The sequence below is a fragment of the Salvelinus alpinus genome, chromosome 24, assembly GCF_045679555.1.
Source record: "Salvelinus alpinus chromosome 24, SLU_Salpinus.1, whole genome shotgun sequence".
NCBI lineage: Eukaryota > Metazoa > Chordata > Actinopteri > Salmoniformes > Salmonidae > Salvelinus > Salvelinus alpinus.
In genome coordinates, this window is record NC_092109.1 from 38,369,439 (window position 1) to 38,392,647 (window position 23,209).

Consider the following 23,209-nt stretch of genomic DNA (forward strand, 5'->3'; position numbering starts at 1 on the left):
AGAGGACCTGTGCCCTAGGACCATGCCTCAGGACTACCCGGCCTGATGACTCCTTGCTGTCCTCAGTCCACCTGGTCGTGCTAATGCTCCAGTTTCAACTGCTCTGCCTGCGGCTATGGAACCCTGAGCTGTTCAACGGACGTGCTACCTGTCCCGGACCTGCTGTTTTCAACTCTCTAGAGACAGCAGGAGCGGTAGTGATACTCTTAAATCGGCTATGAAAAGCCAACTGACATTTACTCCTGAGGTGCTGCACCCTCGACAACTACTGTGATTATTATTATTTGACCATGCTGGTCATCTATGAACGTTTCAACATCTTGGCCATGTACTGTTATAATCTCCACCCGGCACAGCCAGAAGAGGACTGGCCAGAGCCTGGTTCCTCTCTAGGTTTCTTCCTAGGTTCCGGCCTTTCTAGGGAGTTTTTCCTAGCCACCGTGCTTCTACACCTGCATCGCTTGCTGTTTAGGGTTTTAGGCTTGGTATCTGTACAGCAGACATTGTGACATTGGCTGATTTAAAAAGGGCTTTTGTAAAAAGGGCTTTTGTAAAAATTGGCTGATGTAAAAAGGGCTTTATAAATACATTTGATTGATTGATGTGATTGATATATGCGACTCACCCTTCCCGGGCAACGGCATTAACGAAGCAGGATTCAAGCACCAATCTTATGGAATTGTAGATTTTCACCATTTAATGTTAACTCCCATTTTGTCCATTAGTAACATGTTGTGCTTTTGTGCTGTTAACTATGGTTGCTACTGCATGTGGAACATACAGATCCACATTTTGACCCATTGTAATCACAGCTGTGTTATGCAACACCATTTCTGTCGCTTGTACCGCCCTCAGGCAAGGTGGCATTCCTCTCACCATTGAGTCTAATGATTTACTACAGTACATTACTGGTTTCTCTTTTCCCGCATTATTTTGTGTAACCACCATGCTACAATGTCCTCCATTGGCAACCCAAATGCTGGCACTTGACACAATTTCTTCTTTAGCTCAACAAACGCTTCCTCACACTCTTGACTCCATTCGATTCTTTCTTGGGGACCCTTCCCTCCTTTTGTCAATTCTGTAAGTAGCTCAGCAATTTCAGAAAATGACAGAATAAAATGTCTCTCAAAATTGAAAACACCTAGGGTTTTCCTGAGTATGCAAGGAGTGTTTGGTCATGCCAAAGAACGCATTGTTTCTACTCGATCACATGTAATGTGTTTTGTGCCTTTTGAAATTGAAACCCCCAGATATGTTACCTCTTGTTTCGCTAGTTGTGCTTTCTCATATGATGCTTTGTGACCCTGTTCTGCCAAATAGTTTACTAATGTTTAGAGGTCTCGCAAATGAGTTTCTACATCTTTTGACGCCAACAACAAATAATCTAGAGGAGGGGGGAGGTTGGGAAGGAGGTAGAAGAGAGGGGGAGGTTGGAGAAGGAGGTAGAGGAGGGGGGAAGTTGGGAAGGAGGTAGAAAAGAGGGGGAGGTTGGGGAAGGAGGTAGAAGAGAGGGGAGTTTGGTTGGGGTGGTAGAGGAGAGGGGGAGGTTGGGGAAGGAGGTAGAAGAGAGGGGAGGTTGGGTGGGGCGGTAGAGGAGAGGGGGAGGTTGGGGAAGGAGGTGGAGGAGAGGGGGAGGTTGGGGAAGGAGGTAGAGGAGAGGGGGAGGTTGGGAAGGAGGTAGAGGAGAGGGGGAGGTTGGGAAGGAGGTAGAGGAGAGGGGAGGTTGGGTAAGGTGGTAGAGGAGAGGGGGGTGTTGGGAAAGGAGGTAGAAGAAGAGGAGAGGGGAGGGGAGGTTATGAAAGGAGGTGGAGGAGGTAGAGGAGAGGGGGGAGGTTGGGGAAGGAGGTGGAGGAAGAAGGGAAACCAACCTTGGCCAGAGTTTCAGAAGACACCTCATCATCAGGAACCCACAGCTTGGTGGTCTTCTTACCTGGGATCTACACAACAACCACACATCCACAATAAACAGAGAATGTTAAAACCAGGAACACTGTGACCCGTCTTTTGATTTGAGAGGAGAAGCCAAGTGTGCTTGCCGGCCTGTGTGTGTGCATGCATATGTGTGTGTGTGCGTGTTTGAGAGTGAGTCTGTGTTTGAATGTGTTTGTGTGTGTACCCACCCTGTCGCTCATGAGCAAGTCCTTAACTATGAAGTTGGCCACCAGTGATTTGAGTGGAGCGGCAAACTGTTCTGGGGCCAGCAGAGCCAGGTGACCCAGAGTGGTGAGAGGAGTTATCAGCTGATCCAGGTCCTCAAGGTCCAGGCCTTTATGCAGCGGCTGGGAAGAGACAGACAAGATATTTAACTATTTACTTTATCATCTGTTTAGATGTGTAGAACTTCATACACAGATTAAGCCCTTGACTATAAAGCACGTTCAATGGAGAATCACTATTCAGAAAGCTTTTTAGGCGTGGACTCGGCTCTTCCGGTTAGAATGTAATATTTCATATTATGACATTTGTATAATATTTCATTAAGTAGCAAAATTTGAAATTGTGTTTTTTATATGGGATAAAAGTAGCTCAGTCTTTGTTCTTGTTGCCCTGACTTATAGCATTGTTGCTTTTAGGTCCATCCATAGGGATGAGGTGATGTCTGTTCCTGTGGACAGACCCGTGGGGAACTTCCACCATGTAGGATCGTGGTGCTGCATGTTCCTGTGACTTTTGAGTCAGTCACCCACACCTGTTTTCCAGGTGGGAGTCTGCTGAGGTCGCTGACTCTGTGACGCTTGTTGAAGTGTTGCTGATCCGCACTCCTTCTCTCCTTTTCATTGAGCTGACTGCAGCTGTGTTCGGGAGTGATGGGTCTAGCAGTGATGGGAGTGTTGGCACTGTGGTATGAATCAAATCAAATGTATTTATTATAGCCCTTCGTACATCAGCTGATATCTCAACGTGCTGTACAGAAACCCAGCCTAAAACCCCAAACAGCAAGCAATGCAGGTGTAGAAGCACGGTGGCTAGGAAAAACTCCCTAGAAAGGCCAAAACCTAGGAAGAAACCTAGAGAGGAACCAGGCTATGAGGGGTGGCCAGTCCTCTTCTGGCTGTGCCGGGTGGAGATTATAACAGAACATGGCCAAGATGTTCAAAATGTTCATAAATGACCAGCATGGTCAAATAATAATAATCACAGTAGTTGTTGAGGGTGTAGCAAGTCAGCACCTCAGGAGTAAATGTCAGTTGGCTTTTCATAGCCGATCATTAAGAGAATCTCAGCCGCTCCTGCGGTCTCTAGAGAGTTGAAAACAGCAGGTCTGGGACAGGTAGAACGTCCGGTGGAAAGGTCAGGGTTCCATAGCCGCAGGCAGAACAGTTGAAACTGGAACAGCATCAAGGCCAGGTGGACTGGGGACAGCAAGGAGTCATCATGCCAGGTAGTCCTGACGCATGGTCCTAGGGCTCAGGTCCTCCGAGAGAGAGAAAGAAAGAAGAGAAGGAGAGAATTAGACAGAGCATACTTAAATTCACACAGGACACCGGATAAGACAGAAGAAGTACTCCAGATATAACAAACTGACCCTAGCCCCCCAACACATAAACTACTGCAGCATAAATACTGGAGGCTGAGACAGGAGGGGTCAGGAGACACTGTGGCCCCATCCGATGATACCCCCGGACAGGGCCAAACAGGAAGGATATAACCCCACCCACTTTGCCAAAGCACAGCCCCCACACCACTAGAGGGATATCTTCAACCACCAACTTACCGTCCTGAGACAAGGCCGAGTATAGCCCACAAAGATCTCCGCCACGACACAAACCAAGGGGGGGCGCCAACCCAGACAGGAAGATCACGTCAGTGACTCAACCCACTCAAGTGACACACCCCTCCTAGGGACGGCATGAAAGAGCACCAGTAAGCCAGTGACTCAGCCCCTGTAATAGGGTTAGAGGCAGAGAATCCCAGTGGAGAGAGGGGAACCGGCCAGGCAGAGACAGCAAGGGCGGTTCGTTGCTCCAGAGCCTTTCCGTTCACCTTCACACTCCTGGAACAGACTACACTCAATCATATGACCTACTGAAGAGATAAGTCTTCAGTAAAGACTTAAAGGTTGAGACCGAGTCTGCGTCTCTCACATGGGTAGGCAGACCATTCCATAAAAATGGAGATCTATAGGAGAAAGCCCTGCCTCCAGCTGTTTGCTTAGAAATTCTAGGGACAATTAGGAGGCCTGCGTCTTGTGACCGTAGCGTACGTGTAGGTATGTACGGCAGGACCAACTCGGAAAGATAGGTAGGAGCAAGCCCATGTAACGCTTTGTAGGTTAACAGTAAAACCTTGAAATCAGCCCTTGCCTTAACAGGAAGCAAGTGTAGGGAAGCTAGCACTGGAGTAATATGATTTAAAAAATTGGTTCTAGTCAGGATTCTAGCAGGCGTATTTAGCACTAACTGAAGTTTATTTAGTGCTTTATCCGGGTAGCCGGAAAGTAGAGCATTGCAGTAGTCTAACCTAGAAGTAACAAAAGCATGGATACATTTTTCTGCATCAATTTTGGACAGAAAATGTCTGATTTTTGCAATGTTACGTAGATGGAAAAAGGCTGTCCTTGAAACAGTCTTGATATGTTTGTCAAAAGAGAGATCAGGGTCCAGAGTGTCATGATGTTGCCTGCTTGGGTACTGCAAACCCCATCCACCTCTCCCTGCCTCTCCCTTTCCACCACAACCCATGCGGTGAACACAGAGATATGTCGTAAATTCCTGATAATCTCCCCACCACAAACAGTATTAAGAGAGAGGGTAAACTTTCAGGACAAAGGAATTCTCTTCCACCTCACAGAACTTGGGGTACGAACATATTTCATATTCCTGCAAAAGTATGAAAGATCGGTGGACAGTCCAGCTATGAACCGGTCCATCTGTCACCACGTGGGAAACTCAGGAGAGACTGTGGGACCACATTACCATACCGCTGTTTATATAATAACCTCAGATATGAGGTTTACATCTGTGTGTTGTATAAAATGAATGAGTGAGTATGATACTGTTTGTATAATTGTGTAATATGATTTTGAACTGTTTAATGAAGGAAAATACAACTCCCTGTTGTATTTGAACTAAATCCAAGGACCGCCCCTGAGCCAGTTGGGTCAGAGACCATGGGACCACCCCTCTCTGCTATCTGAATAAAAGCCAACTTTAAGAAATTACCATTTAGACCATGTTTCTCTCAATCACGAGAGGACAAAGGTTGCTGACCATGTTTATCCTCCATGGGGAAAACGAAGGTTACCATTGCTGAATCTTTAACCATACCACGTGGTTAAAACTCTTATACCAATAATAACAAGTTTTGATATTGACTACTAGTCTGCAGCTAGGAATTCGGTATCATTGAACGCGAAGAAAGACAACCGCCGAAACATCCATTCTATAACGAATGACACTGAACAATCCACAACCGAGACAGAACTTCATTCCAACCAAAACGAACTTCTCTCCAACGGCCAAGACGACACACACACTGAACGTAACTATATATATATTGATTGCAATTGTTCCCGAATGAGTGAGCGTTCATGTGTAAGGATTAGCATGTCAATTGTTATAATTATGGACTCTGTAGTGAATTCTTAGTCGAACGCAACTTTCCCTTTGACTAACAGCCGCCATGCCGGTTCAGCCCACTAGGGCATTTTGCTCCCATCATTTCATGTAACTATTTTAAGTTTGTTTGTTTGTTTATGCATTTCTGTGAATTAATTAGTTAGTAATAAATAAATGATTTAAGACAATTGATGTATGGATGACTCATAGTGAAGACTGGGTTCGTGCAGATAATCAACGAATTACGACGTTTGGAATGAGACTGACGTGAGGTAGAGTAAATAAATCATTAATTAGAAGACTATTGATCAGATATGAAAATATTTGAAAGGTTATATTGGGAAATTATAACTTTGTAATCTAATAACTTTCCCTGGTGCCCTCGAATTCATAGTTAATTAATTACGTTATTACTCAAGTGATCGCGTAATCCCTAATTACAGGAATCTATGATAAAAACTATAAGTCTTCAATTTAACGATAGCAAAGACACGACAAGAGTAACGCCGAGGTCCTTCACAGTTTTATTCGAGACGACTTTACAAACCATCAAGATTAATTGTCAGATTCAACAGAAGATCTCTTTGTTTCTTGGGACCTAGAACAAGCATCTCTGATTTGTCCGAGTTTAATAGTAGAACGTTTTCAACCATCCACTTCCGTATGAAGCTGTCGTCCTATCATCGGTTGAGCCGGGTTAAAGCCAGTCTGGAGTTGAGTTGACTGACAGGCCAGGAAAGCAAGGTAAGGGCCGGCTGCTTTCTTGAGGAGGTTCTAAAATGTATCAACGATAAGTGTCCCTTTTTTTCTCTCTCCCCCCTACCCCTTTTCATTTTCTGTGTAACAAGCCACCATATGTTGTCAGTCCGCTAGGGGCCTTCTTCTCATGTATTAAGTGTGTATGTTATCCTGTTTTCTCATTTAGTTAGCTAGTAAATAAATAATTGAACCAATTTGTGTAGTACTGAATCATTTGTAAGGCTGGGGTTTTTGCAGATGCATGAGGTTACGACTGTTCAGAATGATGATATGCTAAGAGGTTATGATTTAATAAGCTGACTGTTTATGGATGTGATATCTTTAGTGTTTAATTCAGGAGATGGTAACTCTTTAAACAACCGCTATTGTGGTGCCCCAAATTCCTAATGAGTTCATTGTTAGATGATTAATTTAATCGGGTAACAATTAAACATAGTTAGTTGATTCGAAGAATAACAATCATCAGATTAACTTCTCTAGGGTAGGGGGCAGCAGTTTCACGTTTGGATGAAAAGCATACCCAAATTCTACTGCCAGCTACTCATCCCCAGGAGATAAGATATGCATATTATTAGTAGATTTGGATGGAAAACACTCTGAAGTTTCTAAAACTGTTTGTATGATGTCTGTGAGTTTAACATATTTAAATTTCAAGTTTAACTTATTTAGCAGGCGAAACCCCGAGGACAAACCATTCCGAATTTTTTTTTTTGAGATCACTGTCTTTTCAATACGTTTTCATTGGGAAACCAGATTTCTAAGCGAATTGTTTGCAGTTCCTACGGCTTCCACTGGATGTCAACAGTCCTGAGAAATAGGTTGAGGTTATTTCTTTGTCTAATGAAGAAATACGGCCATCTTGAAGTCGAGTCACTCCAGGTGTCCTGGACATGCGCTTCAATCAAACAGAAGGCATGCTACATTTCGTTTTAATCCTGTATTGAACACAGATCATCCCGTCTTCAATTTTATCGATTATTAACGTTGAAAAATACCTAAAGTTGTATTACAAAAGGAGTTTGACATTTTTTGGCAAAGTTTACAGGTAACCTTTGAGATATTTTGTCGTCACGTTTGAGCAAGTTGGAACCTGTGTTTGTCTGGATCAAACGCCCCAAATAAATGGACATTTTGGATATATATTGACGGAATTAATCAAATAAAAGGACCATTTGTGATGTTCATGGGACATATTGGAGTGCCAACAACAGAAGCTCGTCAAAGGTAAGGCATGAATTATATTTTTATTTCTGCGTTTTGTGTCGCGCCTGCAGGTTTGAAATATGCTTATCTCTCTTTGTTTACAATGTTGCTATACTCATATAATAGCATCGTATGCTTTCGCCGAAAGGCCTATTTCAATTCTGACATGTTGGCTGGATTCACAACCAGTGTAGCTTTAATTTGGTATCTTTCATGTGTGATTTAATGAAAGTTAGATTTTATAGTAATTTTCATAGTAATTAATTTGAATATGGCGCTCTGCAATTTCTCAGGCTTTTTGCCCAGTGAGACAGTAGCGTTTTGCCTAAACTCAGATTTTTGGATATGTATGAACTTTACTGAACAAAAAATACATGTATTGTGTAACATGAAGTCCTATGAGTGTCATCTGATGAAGATCATCAAAGGTTAGTGATTCATTTTATCTCTATTTCTGCTTTTTGTTACTGCTCTCTTTAGCTGGAAAAATTGCTGTCTTTTTCTGTGACTTGGCTCATACCTAACATAATCGTTTGGAGTGCTTTCGTCGTAAAACCTTTTTGAAATCGGAGACTTTGGCTGGATTTACAACAAGTGTAGCTTTAAAATGTTGTAAAATACTTGTATGTTTGGGGAATTTAAATTATGGGATTTTTGTTGATTTGAATTTGGCGCCCTGCAGTTTCACTGGCTGTTGACGAGGTGGGACGCTACCGTCCCATATACCCTAGAGAAGTTAATGAAAGTAAAGTCACGACAACAGGATGCTTGTTTTGGAATATTTTTTATTCTGTACAAGCTTCCTTCTTTTCACTCTGTCAATTAGGTTAGTATTGTGGAGTAACTACCATGTTGTTGATCCATCCTTTCATCAGTTTTCTTCTATTACAGCCATTAAAGTTTATGTCACGATCGTTTGTAGAATTAATGGACCAAGGCGCAGCGTGCGTAGAGTTCCACATGTTTAATTATTGAAACTCACCAGAACAATACAATAACAATACAGAACAAAAACGAACGTGAAGCTATGCAGGACTCCGTACGCAAAACCTGACTCTATGGGGGAGGGTCCGGGTGGGCATCTAGCCTCGGTGGCGGCTCTGGTTCGGGACGTAGACCCCGCTCCGCTCGTTGATCCCTCCGCTTCTGTGGAACCGGACCATGGATCGTCGCCGGAGGCTCCGGAGCGTGGATCGTCGCCGGAGGAACCATACCGTAGATCGTCACCGGAGGAACCGGACCTTAGATTGTCGCCGGGGCCTCCGGACCGAAGATCGTCGCCTGAGGAACCGGACCATGGATCATCACTGGAGGCTTCGGGCCATGGATCATCACTGGAGGCTTCGTGCCATGGATCATCACTAGAGGCTTGGTGCGTGGAGCTGGCACAGGACGTGCCGGGCTGGGGAGACGCCCTGGAGGCCGTGTGCGTGGAGCCGACACAGGACGTACCGGGCTGGGGAGACACAGAGGAGGCCTGGAGCGTGGAGCTGGCACAGGACGTACCGGGCTGGGGAGACACGCAGGATATACTGGACCGTGGAGGCACACTGGAGGTCTGGAGTGTAGAGCTGGCACAACGCGTCCTGGACAAAGTACCACCTTCGCACGGCAAGTGCAGGGGAGCTGGCACAGGAAGCACTGGGCTGTGAAGGCGCACCGGAGATACATTGCGTAGAGCCGGCGCAGGATATCCTGGACTGAGGAGGCGCACTGGAGACCAGGCACGCTGAGCCAGCACCACCCGTCCTGGACAGATGCCCACTCAGGCCTTCGTATCTTTTTTTTATTTTTTTATTATTTTATTTATCCGTTATTTTACCAGGTAAGTTGACTGAGAACACGTTCTCATTTGCAGCAACGACCTGGGAAATAGTTACAGGGGAGAGGAGGGGGATGAATGAGCCAATTGTAAACTGGGGATTATTAGGTGACCGTGATGGTTGAGGGCCAGATTGGGAATTTAGCCAGGACACCGGGGTTAACACCCCTACTCTTACGATAAGTGCCATGGGATCTTTAATGACCTCAGAGAGTCAGGACACCCGTTTAACGTCCCATCCGAAAGACGGCATACTACACAGAGCAGTGTCCCCAATCACTGCCCTGGGGCATTGGGATCTTTGTTTAGACCAGAGGAAAGAGTGCCTCCTACTGGCCCTCCAACACCACTTCCACATCTTTCCAGGACTTCCTCCCAAGTCTAGGATATTCTCTCCTCAACCTCCTCCAAAGACCAGGATGCCATCTCCTCCCGGGCACGCTGCTTGGTCCAGTTGAGGTGGGATCTTCTGTCACGCTCGTTAGAAAGATTGGACCAAGGCGCAGCGTGCGTAGAGTTCCACATGTTTAATAAATATGAAACTCACCAAATACAAACAGAAGAAAATGAAACGTGAAGCTCTGGGCTGCTCACAGGCAGCTACACAAAAACAGGATCCCACAAACTAATGGTGGAAAAGGCTGCCGAAATATGATCCCTAATCAGAGACAACGATAAACAGCTGCCTCTGATTGGGAACCATACCAGGCCAACAAATAAATACACAACCTAGATTACCCACCCTAGTCACACCCCGACCTAACCAAAATAGAGAATAAAAGGCTCTCTATGGTCAGGGTGTGACACTTTATTTGACAGATAATTGTATGTGTGGGGTAGGTATTGAGATGAGGGTCATTCAAAAATAATGTTAAACACAAAGTCCATGCAACTTATTATGTGACTTGTTAAGCACATTTGTACTCATGAATTTATTGAGGCTTGCCATAACAAAGGGGTTGAATACTTATTGACTCAAGACATTTCAGCTTTCCATTTTGTATTACTTTGTAAAAATGTTGAAAAACATAATTTCACTTTGACATTATTCAGTGTTGTGCCTAGGGGTGTGCATATTTTCTGAAGGCAGTGTACACAAGCCATGTAGAGTTTCCTTCATGCTTTCAATGGAAAAACATTTACGTTTCTAACATCTCTTCACTATTCCATTATTGTCTACAAAGCTCTACTACACAAGCTTCCAACTGACCTAACTTCATTGTCAAGGTTAAAATATAAAAACATGAGAAACCAAACCCGTTCACAAGATTTGTTAACTCTTGAGGTTTCTCAGGTCTCCACCGAACAAGGTAAATGCACTTTTAGTTTTAAAGCACCTCATTGTTGGAACCAACTACAAAATACATTACAATTGGATGTTCTGATGCTGCTCAGGGATTTACAAATATTGATTGGGGAACTTCTTATTGAGGAATGTAACAGTTTTTCTTGAATATTTGTGTTGTGCTGTATTTAACTTGTTTTACATTGTATTGTCTTATGAAATTGAAATGAAATAGACCCTGGTCTCAATGGTGACTCCCAGCATAAATAAAGGTTAAACAAGATATTCAAGGCAGTTAGTTGAGGAACTCATACCTTAACATGTGATGACAATACAACATAACAGATTAACCAGAATAACATTGACTCAAAAATAACTATCTGAAAGCCATGCCTCCAGTAGTCAAACGGAAACAAACCAACTAAGTGATCCAACTGGGTCAAAATAATCCAAAGTCTGTTCTGTCCACTATTTACCCAGCACTGGGTCGTTTTTAACCCAGCATTTTGTTTAGAGTGAAAGTGCTACAAAACTTTTGGAAAATCCACAAAGTGATATTTTGTAGCAGTGCCTTCGGAAAGTATTCAGACCCCTTGACATTTTCCACATTTCGTAATGTTACAGCCTTATTCTAAAATGTATTAAATAAATACAAATCCTCAGCAATCTACACACAATACCCCATAAAGCGAAAACAGTTTTTTATACATTTTTGCAAATACAGTGGGGAGAACAAGTATTTGATACACTTCCGATTTTGCAGGTTTTCCTACTTACAAAGCATGTAGAGGTCTGTAATTTTTATCCAGAAAATCACATTGTATGATTTTTAAGTAATTAATTTGCATTTTATTGCATGACATAAGTATTTGATACATCAGAAAAGCAGAACTTAATATTTGGTACAGAAACCTTTGTTTGCAATTACAGAGATCATACGTTTCCTGTAGTTCTTGACTAGGTTTGCACACACTGCAGCAGGGATTTTGGCCCACTCCTCCCTACAGATCTTCTCCAGATCCTTCAGGTTTCGGGGCTGTCGCTGGGCAATACGGAGTTTCAGCTCCCTCCAAAGATGTTCTATTGGGTTCAGGTCTGGAGACTGGCTAGGCCACTCCAGGACCTTGAGATGCTTCTTACGGAGCCACTCCTTAGTTGCCATGGCTGTGTGCTTTGTGTCGTTGTCATGCTGGAAGACCCAGCCACGACCCATCTTCAATGCTCTTACTGAGGGAAGGAGGTTGTTGGCCAAGATCTCGCGATACATGGCCCCATCCATCCTCCCCTCAATACGGTGCAGTCGTCCTGTCCCCTTTGCAGAAAAGCATCCCCAAAGAATGATGTTTCCACCTCCATGCTTCACGGTTGGGATGGTGTTCTTGGGGTTGTACTCATACTTCTTCTTCATCCAAACACGGCGAGTGGAGTTAGACCAAAAAGCTCTATTTTTGTCTCATCAGACCACATGACCTTCTCCCATTCCTCCTCTGGATCATCCAGATGGTCATTGGCAAACTTCAGACAGGCCTGGACATGCACTGGCTTAAGCAGGGGGACCTTGCGTGCGCTGCAGGATTTTAATCCATGACGGCGTAGTGTGTTACTAATGGTTTTCTTTGAGACTGTGGTCCCAGCTCTCTTCAGGTCATTGACCAGGTCCTGCCGTGTAGTTCTGGGCTGATCCCTCACCTTCCTCATGATCATTGATGCCCCACGAGGTGAAATCTTGCATGGAGCCCCAGACCGAGGGTGATTGACCGTCATCTTGAACTTCTTCCATTTTCTAATAATTGTGCCAACAGTTGTTTCCTTCTCACCAAGCTGCTTGCCTCTTGTCCTGTAGCCCATCCCAGCCTTGTGCAGGTCTACAATTTAACCCTGATGTCCTTACACAGCTCTCTGGTCTTGGCCATTGTGGAGAGGTTGGAATCTGTTTGATTGAGTGTGTGGACAGGTGTCTTTTATACAGGTAACGAGTTCAAACAGGTGCAGTTAATACAGGTAATGAGTGGAGAACAGGAGGGCTTCTTAAAGAAAAACTAACAGGTCTGTGAGAGCCGGAATTCTTACTGGTTGGTAGGTGATCAAATACTTATGTCATGCAATAAAATGCAAATTAATTATTTAAAAATCATACAATGTAATTTTCTGGATTTTTGTTTTAGATTCCGTCTCTCACAGTTGAAGTGTACCTATGATAAAAATTACAGACCTCTACATGCTTTGTAAGTAGGAAAACCTGCAAAATCGGCAGTGTATCAAATACTTGTTCTCCCCACTGTATATATATATATATATATATATATATATATACATTTGAAGTCGGAAGTTTACATACACTTAGGTTGGAGTCATTCAAACTTTTTTTTCAACCACTCCACAAATTTCTTGTTAACAAACTATAGTTTTGGCAAGACGGTTAGGACATCTACTTTGTGCGTGACACAAATAATTTTTCCAACAATTGTTTACAGACAGATTATTTCACCTATAATTCACTGTATCACAATTCCAGTGTGTCAGAAGTTTACAGACACTAAGTTGACTGTGCCTTTAACCTTTCTAGCCCGCTAGAGGAAGACCCACAACATTCCGCTGAAAAGGCAGCGTGCGAAATTCAAAAATATTTTTTTGAAATATGTAACTTTCACACATTAACAAGTCCAATACAGCAAATAAAAGATAAACATCTTGTTAATCTACCCATCGTGTCCGATTGTTTTACAGCGAAAACACAACATATATTTGTTAGATCACCACCAAATCCAAAAAACACACAGCCATTTTTCCCAGCCAAAGATAGTCACAAAAGCAGAAATAGAGATAAAATTAATCACTAACCTTTGATAATCTTCATCAGATGACACTCATAGGACATCATGTTACACAATACATTTACGTTTTGTTCGACAATGTGCATATTTATATCCACAAATCTCGGTTTACATTGGCGCCATGTTCAGAAATGCCTCCAAAATATCCGGAGTAATTACAGAGAGCCACGTCAAATAACAGAAATACTCATCATAAACTTTGATGAAAAATACATGTTTTACATATAATTAAAGATACACTTGTTCTTAATGCAACCGCTGTGTCAGATTTTTAAAAAACTTTACGGAAAAAGCATACCATGCAATAATCTGAGACGGCGCTCAGAAATACACAACATTTCTCTGCCATGTTGGAGTCAACAGAAATACGAAATTACATCATAAACATTCCCTTACCTTTGATGATCTTTTATCAGAATGCAGTGCCAGGAATCCTAGTTCCACAATAAATCGTTGTTTTGTTCGATAATGTCCGTGGGCCGACGCACAATTGGCATAGCGTCGTCCGGGTTAGGGAGGGTTTGGCCGGTAGGGAGGGTTTGGCCGGTAGGGATATCCTTGTCTCAGTATGTAAAAAATAAAAAAATATAAAAATATGTCATAAAATGTATGCACTCTACTGTAAGTCGCTCTGGATAAGAGCGTCTGCTCTTGGCCGGTAGGGATATCCTTGTCTCAGTATGTAAAAATGTAATAAAAATGTATGCACTCTACTGTAAGTCGCTCTGGATAAGAGCGTCTGCTAAATGACTAAAATGTCAAATGTAAATGTCCATTACTAGTGTCCAATTAGCTACTTTTGCTTGCACGTTTAGTTCACATGTCCAAACGCTGGCGCCGGTCCAGGCGAACTCGGGCGAAAACTTCAAAAAGTTATATTCCAAGTCGAATAAACTGGTCAAATTAAGTAGAGAATCAATCTTCAGGATGTTGTTATCATATATATACAATAACATTCCAACCGGAGCATTCGTTTTTGTCTACAGAGAACGCATGGCCATATCATGACTAGTGCGCATGACTAGGAACTAGCATTCTGCCAGACCACTGACTCAAATAGCTGCCATCCGGCCCCACATCACACTAGAGGCTTCATTCCACGTTCTACTGACTGTTGACATCTAGTGGAAGGCGTAGGAAGTGCGAACAGATCCATATCTTACTGGGATGTGAATAGACGATGAGTTTAACATCAACCAGCCCCAGAATTTCCACTTCCTGTTTGGAAGTTTGCCTGCCATATGAGTTCTGTTATACTCACAGACATAATTCAAACAGTTTTAGAAACTTCAGAGTGTTTTCTATCCAATAGTAATAATAATATGCATATATTAGCATCTGGGACAGAGTAGGAGGCAGTTCACTATGGGCAGGCGATTCATCCAAAGTGAAAATGCTGCCCCCTATCCCTAAAAAATTAATTTAAACAGCTCTGAAAATTCCAGAAAATTATGTCATGGCTTTTCTGATTTGCTAATAGACATAATTTGAGTCAATTGGAGGTGTACCTGTGGATGTATTTCAAGGCCTACCTTCAAACTCAGTGCCTCTAAAGCTTGACATCATGGGAAAAGCAAAAGAAATCAGCCAAGACCTCAGAAAAAAATGGTAGACCTCCACAAGTCTGGTTCATCCTTGGGAGCAATTTCCAAAAGCTTGAAAGTACCACATTCATCTGTACAAACAATAGAACGCAAGTATAAACACCATTGGACCACGCAGACGTCATACAGCTCAGGAAGGAGACGTGTTCTGTCTCCTGGAGATGAATGTACTTTGGTGCGAAATGTGCAAATCAATCCCAGAACAACAGCAAAGGACCTTGTGAAGATGCTGGAGGAAACGGGTACAAAAGTATCTCTATCCAGAGTAAAACGAGTCCTAAATCGACATAACCTGACATAATCTGCACCAAAACCGCCATAAAAAAGCCAGACTACGGTTTGCAACTGCACATGGGGACAAAGATCATACTTTTTGGAGAAATGTCCTCTGGTCTGATGAAACAAAAATACAACTGTTTGGCCATAATGACCATTGTTATGTTTGGAGGAAAAAGGGGGATGCTTGCAAGCCAAATAACATGATCCCAACCATTAAGCACAGGTGTGGCAGCATCATGTTTTGGGGGTGCTTTGCTGCAGGAGGGACTGGTGCACTTCACTAAATAGATTGAATCATGAGGTAGGAAAATTTTGTGGCTAAATTGAAGCAACATCTCAAGACATCAGTCAGGAAGTTAAAGTTTGGTCGCAAATGGTTCTCCCAAATGGACAATGACCCCAAGCATACTTCCAAAGTTGTGTCAAAATGGCTTAAGGACAACAAAGTCAAGGTATTGGAGTAGCCATCACAAAGCCCTGACCTCAATCCTATAGAACATTTGTGGGCAGAACTGAAAAAGCGTGTGCGAGCAAGGAGGCCTACAAACCTGACCCAGTTACACCAGCTCTGTCAGGAGGAATGGGACAAAATTCACCCAACTTATTGTGGGATGCTTGTGGAAGGCTACCCAAAATGTTGGACCCAAGTTTAACAATTTCAAGGCAATGCTACCAAATATTAATTGAGTGTATGTAAATTCTGACCCACTGGGAATGTGATGAAAGAAATAAAAGCTGAAATAAATCATTCTCTCTACTATTATTCTGACATTTCACATTCTTAAAATAAAGTGGTGATCCTCACTATTCTAAGGCAGGGAATTTTTGCTAGGATTAAATGTCAGGAATTGTGAAAAACGTAGTTTAAATGTATTTGGCTAAAGTGTATGTAAACTCCAAAGGGTCCCAGACACCCTAAAATGTAATCAAACTATAATATATCTTTCTGAAAGAATTGAGTTCAATAGGAAACCGGTTTTAGCAGGTGAGCAACTTCATCATTACGCGCAATGACACAGATTTTCAAGACTGTGTCTTCATACAAAAACTCTTTTGTCTTATTCATTTTTGAAGTTACAAGCCTGAAACTTTGAACATATTTTACACTATTTTACAATATGAGCTTTCTCTTGCATTTCTAAGAGGATGGTCTCTCTCTCTCAAAAATAATTCTGGTTGTTTTTTCTTTGGATTTTCTCCTACCATATCTATTGTGTTATATTCTCCTACATTATTTGAACATTTCTACAAACTTCAAAGTGTTTTCTTTCAAGTGGTACCAATTATAATTACAGAATATGCATATTCTGGCTTCAGGGCCTGAGCTACAGGCAGTTTGCTTTGGGCATGTCATTCAGGCGGAAATTGAGAAAAAGAGGCCTGCTCCCTAAGAAGTTTAATGTATGAAAGAAGATTCATCATCAGACTGCAAACAATGTATTCACAAGAATCTAATATGTTCTGATACATTTCCACAGTGTAAATGTAATGTAAAATGTTGTCTATTTAAAACCTTTTCTCAATAGGGGGGCGCCATTTCGACTTTGTATAAATTCGTTCCCAAATTAAACTGCCTCTGACTCAATTCTTGCTCGTACAATATGCATATTATTATTAATATTGGATAGAAAACACTCTCTAGTTTCTAAAACCGTTTGAATTATATCTGTGAGTAAAACAGAACTCATTCTGTAGCAAACTTCCTGTCAGGAACTGAAAAATCTCAAATCGGGGGCTCTGTTCCAGGGTCAGTTTATAAATTTCCATGTAATCTATGGGTCGACATGCACTGCATACGCCTTCCCCTAGATGTCAGTAAGCAGTGAGAATTGGAATGGAGTGTCTGGGTAGTTCTGAGGCCGTATAAAAGCTCATGGAACCGGGTGTGCACTCTTTTCAACGTTCATCATGACGCAAGACAGACCTCAGGATTGCATTCTGAAAAGCTCTCGTTATAGGCTTTAGATATATCCGGCTCTGATTTTATTCGATATAGGTGTTAAAAACATCATAATGTAGTTATTTTAAACCGAGTTATATCAGTTTATATCAGTATATTGCGATTTTCGGTATTTCATTTGTGCTGCGTTATAGTGAGTTGGACACGTCTTCGTCACATGGCTAATGTTTGCTGCTAATTCCAAAGTTGAAGACGACAATCTACAACCGAGCAACGATTCTTCTGGACAAAGGACAACTTGCACAAGATTCTGATGGAAGCTCATCAAATAGTAAGAACTATTTATGATGTTAATTCGTTGTTCTGTTGAAAAATGTTACACTACTTTTCCGCCATTAATTTCAGTGCGGTCTCGCTTTAACGCACGCTGTATGTCGTAGTAACGTTAATTTTAAAAATCTAACACAGCGGTTGCATTAAGAACTAATGTATCTTTCATTTGCTGTCCAACCTGTATTTTTTAGTCAAGTTTAAGATTAGTTATTGATTAGATTAGGTGCCTCTCCCAAGATTTCTCCCGACATTTTGTTGGCAGCTTGGCTACTATTCTCATTGTATAACCACGATTTGTGCCGCTAAATATGCACATTTTCGAACAAACAATATATGTATTGTGTAATATGATGTTATAGGACTGTCATCTGATGAAGTTTTGAGAAGGTTAGTGAAAAATGTAATATCTTTTGCTGGTTTATTCGAAATCGCTAACGTGCATGAATCAATGCTGCTGTGTGGTTGGCTATTGTAGTAAGCTAATATAATGCTAAATTGTGTTTTCGCTGTAAAACCCTTAAAAAATCTGAAATATTGGCTGGATTCACAAGATCTTTGTCTTTCATTTGCTGTACGCTGTGTATTTTTCATAAATGTTTTATGATGAGTATTTAGGTAATTCACGTTGCTCTCTGTAGTTATTCTAGTTGCTTTGGTGAGAGTTGTGATGGTGGCTGCAATGTAAAACTATGATTTATACCTGAAATATGCACATTTTTCAAACAAAACATATGCTATACAATAAATCTGTTATAAGACTGTCATCTGATGAAGTTGTTTATTAGTTAGTGACTATTTATATCTTTATTTGGTCGAATTTGTGATAGCTACCTATGCGGTAAAAAAATTGTGAAAATATGCGGTTGAGTCTTTTACTATCATGGTTAGCTAATAGAAATACATAGTGTCTTCCCGGTAAAACATTTTAAAAATCAGAAATGATGGCTGGATTCACAAGATGTGTATCTTTCATCTGGTGTCTTGGACTTGTGATTTCATGATATTTAGATGCTAGTATTTACTTGTGGCGCTATGCTAGGTTATGCTAGTCAGCTTTTTTACTGATGAGGGTGCTCCCGGATCCGGGATTGGGACCAACTAGAAGATAACTATATACCAGGGTTCTCCAACCTGTAGGTTAACTCCAACCCTAAACTAGCACACCTCATTCTAATAATTAGCTGGTTGATAAGCTGAACCAGGTTAGTTTCAACTCGGATTGGAGCAAAAACCTAAAGGAGGGTAGCTCTCCAGGAACAGGGTTGGAGTTAAAACCTAAAGGAGGGTAGCTCTCCAGGCACAGGGTTGGAGTTTTCTATTAGTCTTCAATTAATGAATTATTACCTCATCAGTTCTCATTCCAAATGTCGTAAATTATTGGCTATCTGCACAAACCCATCCTTTACTATAAATCATCCATACACCAATTGGCTCAATCATGTATTTACTAACTAACTAACTAATCACAGAAATACATAAAACAGTAGATATTGGTTACTAACAATGTTAGAAAAGTCCCTAGTGGGCTAAGCCGCTATGACAGCTTGGTAGACAAAAGAAAGGGGGTGGAACTGAGAAAGAGCGGGACAGACAAAAGGGATTCATTACAGTCTATAATTATATACATCGAAATGCTAATCCTTCGCACATGAACGGCCGCTCATTCGAGAATAATTGCAAGTCTATATTTACGCCCATATGTCACTGTTGTCTTCTCTGTTGGAATCCGGTCAGTCTGCTGGAGAGTTCAGAGTCTCTCTGGTTGCGTTTCCACGAAGATCCAAGTATTTTGTGGTTAGGATGGATACGTCATAGTACCATTCAGAAATGTGCTCATTTGTTTCGGCGGTTGTCTGTATTCTCATCCTCGGTTTACGTAATTTCTAGCTGTAGACTAGTAATTTGTGTGTAAGATTTGCTCTCATTCTGTAGGGATCGATAGTCTCAGAGATTAACCATTTCCAGCCATGTAGCTAATGCTCCACGTGGAATAGTCTTGTCCTTTGGTAGAGTTGTAGTTTCAACCACTTCGCACACCAGCGTCACCCGGCATGTTTTGGTCTCAGAAATTCAACCATTTGCAACCTCAGCTCACGCTGGGGGTTTGCTTAGTCTTAACTATTCGCAACCACAGCTCACGCTGGTGTTTGCTTAGTCTGAAGTGAATTTCATTGAGTGGATTTTATGCATTTCAGTAGAAAAGAGTGGTTCCACGATGCCAACGTAATGTCTACACTCACATGGGCGTGGCCGCTGACTAGTTAATCTTTATATGAAAAACCCATACTCTCATTTAGAAGGTAAACATCACATTACATCTTTTCACAAATAGTTTCATGTTTAATCACATAAGTTTCACAATATTTAGCTGTAAACCTGACAGCTGGGAAATGTGCACTTTAACTTCTCTAGGATATGTGGGACGGTAGTGTCCCACTTTGCCAAAATCCAGAAAAAATGTAGCGCGCCAAATTCAAATATATTACTATAAAAATCAATCTTTCATGAAATCACACATGAAAGACACCAAATTAAAGCTACACATGTTGTGAATCCAGCCAACATGTCTGATTTCAAAAGGGATTTACGGGGAAAGCACACCAAACAATTATGTTAGCTCAGTACATAGCCACAGAAAAACACAGCCATTTTCCCAGCAAAAGATAGTAGTAACAAAAATCAGAAATAGAGATAAAATTAATCACTAACCTTTGAACATCTTCATCAGATGACACTCATATGACATCATGTTACACAATACATTTATGTTTTGTTCGATAATGTGCATATTTATATCCACATATCTCGGTTTACATTGGCTCCATGTTCAGAAATGGCTCCAAAATATCCGCAGTAATTACAGAGAGCCACGTCAAATAACAGAAATACTCATCATAAACTTTGATGAAAGATGTTATGTTTTGAAATGAAATATGTTTTACATATAATTAAAGATACACTTGTTCTTAATGCAACCACTGTGTCAGATCTTTAAAAAACTTTAGGAAAAAGCATACCATGCAATAATCTGAGACGGCAATAAATCGTTGTTTTGTTCGATAATGTCCATTACTTATGTCCAATTAGCTAATTTTGCTAGCATGTGTAGTACACGTGTCCAAACGCTCGCGCAGCTGCAGGCAAAGGTCGGACAAAAAGTTATATTCCAGGTCGAATAAACTGGTCAAACTTAGTAGAGAATCAATCTTCAGGATGTTGTTATCATTTATATCCAATAAGGTTCCAACCGGAGAATTCTTTTCAGTCTCTATAAGTAATGGAACGCAAGACGATATAATGAGGAAAGCGCGTGACCAAGAACTGGCAATCTGTCAGACCACTGACTCATTCCCCTCCCATCCGGTCCCAAAACACAGCATAAGCTTCATTCCACATTCTACTGACTGTTGACATCTAGTGGAAGGCGTATGAAGTGCAAACAGATCCATATATTACAGGGAATTGAATAGGCGATGACTTTAACAACAGGTTTTTGATACTTCAGAGTGTTTTCTATCCAATAGTAATAATAATATGCATATATTAGCATGTGGGACAGAGTAGGAGGCAGTTCACTATGGGCACGAAATTCATCCAAAAGTGAAAATGCTGCCCCCTATACCAAAGAAGTGAAGAGGTACCGTTATGTGTGTTTTCTGTCTTTCATGAGATCACCAAATGAAACACACTCAACATAACTGTCCCTTAAGTGTCCATGGACAATTCCCACACTCTCAAAAGTAGACATATTTTTTTATTCTCCCTTTTGGGGGATTTGGGAGTTTGGCCAAGTGAAGTCTCTTGTTCTCTCTCCCTCTCTTTCTGCATGACCAGGGGGAGAGTCTTTGCCAGGAATATAAGACCTGAGACAATAAAACCTGGGTTTCGGAGAGAGAGTGAGAGAGAGGGGGAAGCCACGATCTACAACCAGAAAGGGCCACGTCATGACAGTATACTCTATAAAAAACTAAAAAATACATTTAAAATGCGTGCAGACAAGATCTTCATAAAGCGGTAGGCCTGTTTTTGTACTAGGCTCTAAGTTGAATTGGAGTGTAGGTTGTTTAGACACATTTTCAGAATGTTTATAGTTTTCAGGAGATTGGGGAAACCCGACCACCTACCACAGAAACACCTACCGCACCACCTACCACAGCACCACCTACCATAATGCTTGCCCCATATTTCCCACCTACAATGGCACCAGCTACACCACCTACACAAAGCCCTACCACTACACATAACCCTGCACCTATCGCTGCACCTATAATCGTTTTCCCCCAGTTACCAAAAAATCCTTTCCCGCAAACCATGTCAGATACGTTTGAGACCGAAAGGAGCATGTAAGACACTCATGTGTCCAAAATCAGTACTCTAAGGGCTCAAGTGGACTCTGCAATGCAGCAGAATACCACCCTTAGATACCATCTGGAGGAAGTCCAGAATGGTCATGCTCTACAGCGTGACTACCCATCCAAGAGACCAGAGACCTGTACTCATAGGAGTAAAGACGATAGGTTTCAGACTTTGCCTCCCTCATGTGTCCCTCAGTCTTCTCCTCTTGGCCATTCGGCACTGAGTAATATGGTGCTTCTTGACAAACAAAGCCCAAGCTTGGCTCCTCCTCTTGGCTTTCCGGCCCCAATTTCCCCACAGTATGAAGCCAACCCTCTCCGCCCGCTTGGCACGGAATACCTTGACAAACTCGTCAAGAATTTCCCCACCTTTGACCCTGTTCCAGGTCAGCCAAACGATACTGAGACGTTCCTAGCTGACATAGAGGACGCATTGGATGGCTACCCGAACGCTACGGATTCTGACAGGGTTTACCTGTTGAAGCGAACGTCGAATAGACACGTGACTAGGTTCATTCGTCTACAACAGCAACATGTGCTAAATGACTACGCTAAACTTGCCACAGCTTTGAAATTAGAATTCAGTGGTTCTGCGACACAAACATGATAGCTCACTGGCTAACACCATAAAACAAGCTCGGAACAAACACCCACAAGCTTACTATCATAGGCTTCGTTCAGCTTACTTTGGCCTACTCACTGAAACAGGAACGGAAGAGCTGTTACCATTCAAACAAATGTTTCTGTCGAACATGTATCCCACCTTCATTACCTACTTGGGCCCTGCAGCCAAAGTTGGCTTGCCTATCTTACAACTCAGAGAGCTTGAAAGCACAGCTTTTGAGGCATCAAATGTTCACAAAGTTAAGAGCTCTGATCCCTCGGTTTTGAAGTGTGACCAGGGGCACTCACTCCAGTTAGAGGGTGCACTATCAGGTATTGGAGCGTTGAGAGATGACGCACAACAACAGTTTCTACCACGAAACCACGATTCCAATAACCTCCGCGGTCGAAATAACTGTAAAGTACGTTGCCATCGAAACGACTACCGCGACAATCAACCTGTTCACAACGTTCCTGCACCCAACCCATACAAAGTGTCAAAGCACAAGGGTAACAAAGGGTTGAAGGACGATCAAAATGTAGACCAATGTTCTCCAGAAGTTCCACTACGTGAAGAACTAAAGCGAGAAACATTTGAGAAAAGGGTAAAAGATAAGTCACACGGACTAGAAGGGGAATTACCGGAAACCAGGTCCGCAGGAATTAACACC

General features: G+C 42.0%; 1 protein-coding gene across 1 annotated transcript in view; it reads right to left on the reverse strand.

The window, feature by feature from the left end:
* Window positions 1–1,796: 1,796 nt before the first annotated feature.
* LOC139551896 (sister chromatid cohesion protein PDS5 homolog B-like) overlaps window positions 1,797–23,209 on the reverse strand; it is a 152,565-nt gene continuing 131,152 nt past the window's right edge. Inside the window, exons 3-4 of the mRNA XM_071363234.1 lie at window positions 2,124–2,282; window positions 1,797–1,940 (exon numbers count right to left, since the gene is read on the reverse strand). Of these exons, the coding sequence (XP_071219335.1) occupies window positions 1,797–1,940; window positions 2,124–2,282 (303 nt within the window). The remainder of the gene's footprint in view (window positions 1,941–2,123; window positions 2,283–23,209) is intronic.